General features: G+C 34.2%; 1 protein-coding gene across 1 annotated transcript in view; it reads right to left on the reverse strand.

The window, feature by feature from the left end:
• Positions 1 to 9,812, reverse strand: part of CNGB3 (cyclic nucleotide gated channel subunit beta 3) — a 243,675-nt gene that overhangs the window by 137,590 nt on the left and 96,273 nt on the right. The window contains exons 5-6 of the mRNA XM_029923457.1: positions 3,491 to 3,641; positions 8 to 89 (exon numbers count right to left, since the gene is read on the reverse strand). Coding sequence (XP_029779317.1) covers positions 8 to 89; positions 3,491 to 3,601 — 193 coding nt within the window. The 5' untranslated portion in view covers positions 3,602 to 3,641. The remainder of the gene's footprint in view (positions 1 to 7; positions 90 to 3,490; positions 3,642 to 9,812) is intronic.

Here is a 9,812-nt window from a genome sequence, read left to right on the forward strand (position 1 = left end):
TTCTGACCTTGTATTCTGGTGGGTGATTCTTCATATGTGACTGGAGTCATCTTGGTTTGGAGACTTTTTTTTTCATTTTTGTTTTCTTCCTTTGAGAAACAAAATAAAGATTGTACACAATGAATTTACATAAAAATAAAGTTAAAGGCAAAATATAACATGCAGTTTTTCAGTCAGTGATCAAGCCAATCATTAAAGCTTGTCATCTGTTTATGATATACTGTAAACAATGTCTTGCAGTTATAGGAATATTCTCAGTTCTACTATTAAATAATGAGCCTTGACCTTCATAGCTTGTTGGCCTTAGGCGCTCTCCTTTTGTCACTGTGGTTGCTACATCTACTTGGCGCATGGTCCTCCCAATTCCAGTCCTCACTCCCCATAGTCCTTGTGTTGGTCCTGGTCTAGGTCTTTTGTAGTAGAACTTAAAGCAATAGAGAGAATAAAGTAGTCTAGTTTCTTAATTCACAGCTCTCTTCTCTTTGTTATTTCATTTGCCTCTACCTTGCCTTTTGTCTGAGCATCTAAGCTTTCCTTTGAAATGTAGGTATGTCTCATTGGATATGGCCAGTGTGTATCTGAGGATGTTCCTATGGGAACAAAGTGAAGCAAGATATAAGGGTAGAACATAGAAATGTTGTCTCCCAAGCGGTTTACAGAGTAGTAGGGGAAACATACACATAAAACATAAGTGCAAGGAAATGTTGTAAGTAATGAATGTCTGTAGAGGATAGAGACAGGGCAAAAAGGTGGAATGGTCAATTCTACTGTAGTGGAAGAAAAGGAAGGAGATTGTCAAAAAAGAAGTAACTCTGAATTTTACAAATCAAGATGAATTTTTTTTCTGGATGAACAAGGCATGGAAAATATTCTAAGTAGTGGATGCTTGTTTAGCAAAAGTCTAAGGTGTGACTGTATACAGGCTGGGGGAGACTAAAGTAGAAGTGGTTGGATGGAAACATTGTGAGAAAATAAGCGTAGACAAGGACAAAGGTCTTGAGAGTCTCATAAGCCTTGATGTGGAGTTTGACATTATTTATCAGCACTGCATGTCAGAAACATTTAAAACTGGAAAGTAAATTAATCAGATGCTTTAATGTAAGCCTCATGGTAATAATATGTGTTGGATAAGACAGCTATTATTATTCTTATGTTATTGAGTAGGAAATTGATTAAGTCCTAAAAAGGTATGTATGTATTATGAAGTAGTGGTAAAGCTTTCTGATTTCAATCAATTACTTTTACATCATGTTATGACGCTATTCATCAACATTTTCATCATAGTTTTTTCATGTATACAAATGTAGATTTATGAGAATGGTGTCTTATAGTATGAGAGTTTCAATTAATCTGCATTTGCAAATCTTGATTTATTGATTATTGACAAATGGAAGTCACCTATGCTATTTTGGTTTGAGAAGTAACTCTTTAAATGACACTTTAAAAGAACAAGGTAGATTGATTTTTTATTCTTAAATGTCTTCTTATAGGTCTCAAATAATCTATTTGTATTTCAGAAGGTAGTTGTTTAAATGTCATTTTAAAAGGTTGTGTTCTGTGGATAAAAATATGGTTTTAAGTTTTTGTCATTTTTAACACTTAGCATATTTGAAATTAGGGAAGAACTATTGCTTCTATCAACATGCTCTTACATCTAAAGAGTAGATACAAATAATTTTCTAAAGTATGACTTTTAAGATATAATGTGAGGTCAGAAGACTTCATGATCAACATCCATAAGTGTTATGTCATGGGAATGTCATGGTATATGCACAAGGGTTGTTCTACCTGTGTCTAATCTAAGTACTTGTCCAGTATTACTGTTTCTGAAGGAAGGATAATTCCTTAAGGAATTTCCGTTCTTTTTGCCTTCTCTCTAACATCCCTTTATCTTGCAAGCAGAATATTTAGAAAGTTGATTCAATTAATATTCATCCTGGTCTGAAGAACTATAGCCTAGATATTTAGCTCTTAGGTGCTTGAATCAAATGGAACAAAGTTCCAATCAAGCTTTGCCTTTGTCAGTTGTGTGCAAGCAGCAAATTGTAACAGGACTCATTATTAGTCTGAAGATTTAATATAATAGTGCTTGCCTGGCACATAGTAATTATTGTTAGCTATTATGTTCTCCAAGAGAATGATATATTAGTTATTTTTATGTGTTCTGTGGAAAAATAATCATGATAGACAAAAGTTAAATATCATGGTAGTGATTTTCGCAGGGAGGAACACAAGAGTAGCTAAAAGGAAGTACCCAGCTCAACATTTATGATATTTCATGAGTTTTTAAACATATAAATAATTTTCAAAGTGTGGAATTATTTATTTTAACATAAGAATTAGAAAAAAGTCAAGGGCACTCTCATGAAGCAATGCTAAGCACATCCTTCTTCATATCTGCTCTCCATTGCAAACACAGTCAGTGTTAATCAGAAATGAAAGGCAAATCTTCCAGGACCAATGCTAAGTCATTTCGGTGTTTTTTATACTCTAGGTTCATTTACACCTGAATCATTAGACCATGCTATTTGAGTCCCTGAGGTACACTACTCCTGCTTGTACTTGATATCTTTCATCCAATTCTTTCAGTGGGAAAATAATTATTGCTCTAAAAACCTTATGAAGCACTTTTAGATAAATTTAGTCGATAATTTATGAAAGTTGTTCTACGGATAGTTGTAAGTGAATATTGATCATATAATTATCATTTTGGATTTTAATGTGTCATATAAGCATAAATTACTTATAATAATGATAATAATAATTGCCATTTTGGAAGTCCCTACTATGTGCTTTATATGTACTGTCTCTAGTTTATACAATAAGGCTACAAAACAGGTATTATCTTCCTTTTACAGATGAATAGGCCTAAAACTTATGAAAATTACTTGTCTAGAATAGGGTTTCTCTAGTTAGGTGGTATTGAAATTCTATGTTGTGAACAACTGTCCTGTGGCTTCTATGATGTCTAGCAGCGTTTTTGGTCTTTACTCCCTAGATGCAAGTACCATCTCTACCTCTGAGCTGTAACAACCCAAAATAACTCCGTATATTGCCAGTTGTCTTGAGCAGCAAAACTGTTTTCTATCAAGAACTCTTTGTCCAGAGCAATTACTGTTACATTGTAGTTTAGGATGCTTGACATTCTTTGTTGAAACTAATTCATATAGCCCATTTAATATTTGAGAAGTGATTCATTTGGGATGATGGTAGAAGTGTAAATATGCAACGAAAAGTCTTATTTGGTTTTCTAACTCCTAATGTAGTCTTCTAAACATTTATTAATTTGTTTTAAAGAAGCTATATATAGCATATATAAAACAATGGGGATAGACATTCCAAAGAAAAACAAGTGCATGACCCAAATGGTAGCAGGTGAAACAGCAAAGCAATCTTACATATCACAGTATATTAGAACACTGGACAAAAATCCATCACTAGACAAAAAAAGATGACAATCAAGATTGATTTCGATATGTAAGTAGCATACCTGTCTTGTGGATTGCTGAGGCTGATTGCTTGGATCAGGACCTTGTTTACTCTCATCATTTTCCTCTCTGGGCTTCACCTTGTTGGATTTTATCATCAGTGATTTAAACATCTTCTCTGAGACAGTTCTCAAAGCTTCTGTTTTTATGACTCTGTCTTGAGGTAGAGAAATGCACTTTGTTTTTCCTTTCATTAGTAGTCAAGCCAATTAGTTGTTTAATCAGGATTTTGTTCTGGCTAATTCCTAGAGGCAACTCTGTAGGTAGTAAGGGCTTTGGCTTAAAGCAGCAAATTACTTCTGCTTGGGTGATTTGAATTCTGTTTATGAACTTTAAAGAGTCAAAATGCCCCATGAGAATAGTTTACAGGTGGAGGAGTAAACAAAATTTCATTGTTGATTTGAATTGTTCATATGTGATCACATTGCCCATTGGTTTGTTTACTTATTTTCCTTTTCTAATCACCCACATATCTATATTCATCTATCTAATTTAATGAAAGTAACACATACAAATAATTAAAAATAATATGTGCATAAGGACTTATAAGAAAAACAACAAATCATTCCCCCGAAATTTTCATCTCTAGTCTTACACCATGAGGTAACTACTTTTTCCTTTTTCTGTTCTTCTGGTGTCCTTTTTTGTTAAATGAGTATTTAATTAATTGATCAGATTAATGGAACTCTTAGAAAGTATAGTGGAAAATGAGACATATTGCTTTGTATTCCCAATAGCCTAAATGTTCTCAGATTCATAATGATAATTATATTAGACTTAAGCGAAGAGTATGTTAGTTTGCTAGGGCAAGTACCACAGACTGGGTGACTTAAACAACAGATATCTATCTATCTATCTATCTATCTATCTATCTATTTGTTTTTCAGAAGTGTATTTGTCACAGTTTTGGAAGCTAGATATCCTAGATGAAAGTGTCAGTGAGGTTGGTTTCTTCTAGGTCTCTCTCTTGGCTTTTAGATGGTAATCTTTTTGTCATGTCTTCACACTGTCTTCACCCTATTCATGTCTATTCCAATTCCTTCTTCTTATAAGGATGCCAGTCATTAGATTAAGGCCCTCCTCAGTAATCTCATTATAACTTAATTACCTGATTAAAGACCCCCAACTCAAATATAGTCACATTCTGAGGTCCTGGGAATTAGGACTTCAACATAAATTTTTGGGAAAATATAATTCATCCAGTAACACAGAGAGAGTATATTTGATAAATACCAGTTTAGAGCATATGTATTTCATTGCTCAGAAGCAATTTGTTCCAAAACTCCTTACAAGTTTACAATTTTCTTACAAATCTCTGGAATATCCTAAAAACTATATAAGTGATTCCTAGCTTTAGAAGCCTAGCTAACTCTGTTGGATTATTAATTTCATAAATTATAAAAAATATGTATTTTACCCTGGCATGGATTTTTTTTCCTGATTCATCATTTAACCAATAAGATTAGATTTTTTTAAAGGAAGACACTTATTTTATCCCTACAACACTTTTATACATAATAGAAATTCAAGATGTATACACTATATCTTCTTTGTCCATTCTTCAGTTGATGGATACTTGAACTTTCTATAATTTGTCTATTGTAGATAATGCTGCTATAAACATTGGGATGCATGTATCCCTTGGAATTAGAATTTTTTGTGTTCTTTGATGGATTATAGAGTAGTTCCATTTTTAACTTTTTGAGGAAACTCCATACTATTCTCCAGAGTGGCTGCACCAGTTTGCATACCCATCAACAGTGCAAGAGGGTTCCCTTTTCTCCGCATCTTCACCAACACCTGTGACTTCTTGTGTTGTTAATTTTAGCCATTCTGACAGGAGTGAAGTGCTATCTCCTTGTAGTTTTGATTTGCATTTCCCTGATGGTGAATGACATTGAGTATCTTTCATGTGTGTTTTGGCCATCTGGATGTCATTTTTGGAAAAATGTCTATTCATGTCTTCTGCCCATTTTTCAACTGGATTATTCACTTTTTGGGGTGCTGAGTTTTATAAGTTCTTTATATATATTACATACTAACCCTTTATCAGGTATGCCATTTGCAAATATCTTCTCCCATTCTGTAGGTTGCCTTTTAGTTTTGTTGATGGTTTCCTTCACTGTGCAGAACCTTTTTATTTTGATGTAGTTCCAATAGTTTATTTTTGCTTTTATTTCTATTGCCCAAGAAGACATATCTAGAAAAATGTTGCTACAGTCAACATCAAAGTAGTTACTTCCTGTGCTTTCTTGTAGGATTTGGATGATTTCAGATCTCACAATCAGATCTTTAATCCACTTTACATTTATTTTGTATATGGTGTAAGAAAGCAGTCCAGTTTCATTCTTTTGTATGTTGCTGTCCAGTTTTCTCAATACCATTTGCTCAAGAGACATTCTTTTTGCCACTGGATATTCTTTCTTGATATGTTCAAGATTAACTGACCATATTGGTAAGGGTACATTTTTGGGTTTTCTATTATGTTCTATTGATCTATGTATCTATTTTTGTGCTAGTCCCATACTGTTTTGATGGCTACAGCTTTGTAATATCACTTGAAGTCCAGAACTGTGATGCCTCCTCTGCTGAATAAAATTTAAAAATTTTTAAAAAATTTAAAACCAAGTTAGTTAACATAGACTGTAATAGTGGGTTCAGGAGCAGAATAGAATAGAATTGCTAAATAGAATTTAATTAAAAGCCCTTTAAGATATCTGGCAATTTAGTCCTTACTTATATCTGTTTTAAGACAACTAATTAAATATATTATACTTGCAGCATATAAACTTACACATTTCTTCAATACCTAGCACCACAATATGCTGCTTTATTCACTAATATTTTCCTGCATCTGTATCTCTTCCCCAAGTTGATGAAAGATCTCTACCATCAGAACTCTTTGTTGTGCCACTTCTGGTATCACCTTGTCACCTAATGTGATCTTTTCATTGCATCTATTCCATTTTAACCAAATATGTAGAATATACTACTTTTTCTTTCACGATTTAATTATTAACCAAAATCACTTTCTGAAAAACTCAAAATTTGTTTAAGGGCCACTTCACAAATGCCTACATTGGAAGACTATGAAATTCCAGTGAGGATCTCATCTTTTCCTATTGGAAGTCTAAGATCAAAGCAGGGAATAGAAGAGGAAGGTGGGAATCATAGTCCCTAGGAGAGCCACAGAACTCTCATTTCCGTCTTGGTAGTGACATATCTATTATATGCATGGATACTCCAATGTAAGCCCTTAACAGCATTTTGATTATTAAAATATAGATAGTTATCTCATTTGGGGGATGAAGAACTGAGGTAACTCCTGGTTGTATGCACACTTTTATTCTATATGCCATTCAACAATAGTAATAAGATCATTGAAATGACTACTTTTTGTCATAAACTAAGTTATTCTTCAAATTCTTCTCTTGGTATACTAGGTTTAAACATACAAACATCTATGAACAACCAACCAATATTTTTAAAGTTTATTTTATTTATTTTGAGACACACACAGAGAGAGAGAGAGAGAGAGAGAGAGAGAGAAAGAATCCCAAGCAGGTGCTAAAATAATAGTGCAGAGACTGATGTGGGGCTAGATCTCAAGAATTGTAAGATCATGACCTGAGCATAAATAAAGGGTCAGATGCTTAACTGACTGAGCCACCCATAGGCCCCATGAACAACTAATTCTTATTGTCGATAGACTTATCTTTACAAACATCTCAAAGACCCTGTTGGACAGTCAGGATTCATTATCCTTTTGCAATACAAAATATTGTATTTAGCTTTTTAAAAAATATTGAACATTAAAATTGTCTTTAATACTTATTTGTTCCTGAGAGAGAGGGAGAGACAGAGAACAAGCAGGAACGGGCAGAGACAGGGAGACACAGAAACTGAAGTAGACTCCAGGCTCTGAGTTATCAGCACAGAGCCTTATGTGGGGCTCGAATTCACAAACTATGAGATCAAGACCTGAGCTGAAGTTGGACACTTAACTGACTGAGCCATCCATATGTCCCAGAAAAAATATTGAACATTTTTTAAACAGATAAGATGAATATCAATTGCAGAAATTTGTTCTGCTCTTTTAAAATTAAAGTAATTTACATAATAGAAAATGCTCTTTTCCATGTTCTAAAAATACTTTTAAAGTGGAGTCTTGCTTGCGACATGGAGTTCCAGGGACACTTGAAACATTAGAATACTGGAAAAATTTAATAAATTAATTAAATTTTACCTGTTTTTCTTGGTAATATAAACACCTTATATAACTAAAAATGTTATTTTTAAAAGAAATCCATGACTAGTTGGGGCACAAAAATACCTGCAAATTTTGACAAGGAATTATTGATGTCCAGCCCTGTTTATTGGTGGAAGTTTATTCCGTAATTTGCCTTATTTTAAAAATTAACTAAAAACTTATTATTTCCAGCTTCATTGATATATAATTGATACATAACATTGTGTAAATTTAAGGTGTACAGTAGGATATATGTATGTATTGTGAAACATTTACCACAATTATGTTAATTAACACATCCTTACCATTTGGTTGTTGTGGTGAGAATATTTACTCTCTACTCTTATAGCAACTATTGAGCATACAACACAATATTGCTAACTGTAGCTACTTCTGGTGGTTATTTCTACATGGCTAAAAAAATCTGCTTATTCTACTCTCTTTTTTTTAATATGTAAATTTGAATCCCAAACCTGTGAGGCACAGGTTCAGCATTAAGAATTGTTGAGAACCTTGATGGGCATGGAAGAAAGCACTTGTTGGGATAAGTACTGGGTGTTATATGAAAACCAACTTGACAATAAACTATAGTAAAAAAAAAAAAAGCCCAAGCTAAATCACAGACACACACAGAGGCACACATGCACACAAGAATTGTTGAGAAACAAATAAACAAAAAGAGCAATACAAAAACAAACTCATAGGAGCACCTGGGTGGTATAGTCAGTTAAGCGTCTGATTCTGGATTTTGGCTCAGGTCATGATCTTAATGGTCTGTAAGTTCAGGTCCCACAGTGAGCTCACATGGGGCTCTGCAGTGTCAGTGAGGAGCATGCTTGGGATTCTCCTTCTCCTTCTCCCTCTCTGCCCCTCCCCTACTTGCTCTCTCAAAACAAACAAACAAACAAACAAACATACAAACAAACTCATAGATACTGAGAACAGACAGATGGCTACCAGAAGGGAAGATGATTTGAGAGTGGATGATATGGGTGAATGGGGTAATTTATATGATGATTAATGGTAAGTAGGCTTTTGGTGGTCATCACTTTGTAGTGCATACAGATGTTGAATTATGGTGCTGTACACCTGAAACTTACAAAATGTTATACGTTCAATTAAAAATTAATTTTTACCTCAATTAAAAAATTGTTAAGGGACATTTCTTTTCCTATCCAGAGCCTAAACAAACCTCCTCAACATTCTCTACCGTTGGATGATATTTTTTTTGTCACTCCATCAAGGAAGCACTACTTTTAAGGGCATCTTGTCTTTGTTTTTGTTTGTTCTTAATGGCACCACTTCTGTGCACTTTCCAATAAAAACTAAAGCCTTTAAAAGGCACCAAGACCATTCTCCACATGTCCCACATCCAGGGCAGCCTGAGTTAACTCCTCAAATACGTCTTCTCTCTGTATTTTTGAAACTGGGGATTTCCTTAAGATTTTGGTTATGCATTTAAAAATATATTTGTTACAGTTTATGGAGAAAGAAAATTAAGTAGTTATCAAGAAAGGATTTTTTTAGTTTTCCATATTACCAAAATCACAAGTCCCTTCCTGGTTTTTAAAAGACATTAGGGGTACCTGGGTGGCTCAGTCAGGTGAGCATCCAGCTTCAGCTGAGGTCATGATCTCACGGTTCATGGTTTTGGGCCCCACATCACGCTCTGTGCTGACAGCTAGCTCAGAGCCTTGAGCCTGCTTCAGATTCTGTATCTCCCTCTCTCTCTGACCCTCACCTGCTTGCACTGTCTCTGTTCTCAAAAATAAATAAAAAACACAAAAAAACTTAAAAGAAATTAGAGGTTTTAATTTTAGATTTAGTCATTTAAAGTTTATGTACGGAAATGTCATTACTACCCAAAGCAATCTACACATTCAATGCAATCCCCATCAAGATTGCACCAACATTCTTCTCAAAGCTAGACCAAACTATCCTCAAATTCCTATGAAATCACAAATGACCCCGAATAGCCAAAGTCATAATGAAGAAGAAAACCAAAATGGGAGGCATCACAATCCCAGACTTTAGCCTCTACTACAAAGCTGTCATCATCAAGACAGTATGGTATT

Source organism: Suricata suricatta, chromosome 15 (genome assembly GCF_006229205.1).
Source record: "Suricata suricatta isolate VVHF042 chromosome 15, meerkat_22Aug2017_6uvM2_HiC, whole genome shotgun sequence".
Classification (NCBI taxonomy): Eukaryota; Metazoa; Chordata; class Mammalia; order Carnivora; family Herpestidae; genus Suricata; species Suricata suricatta.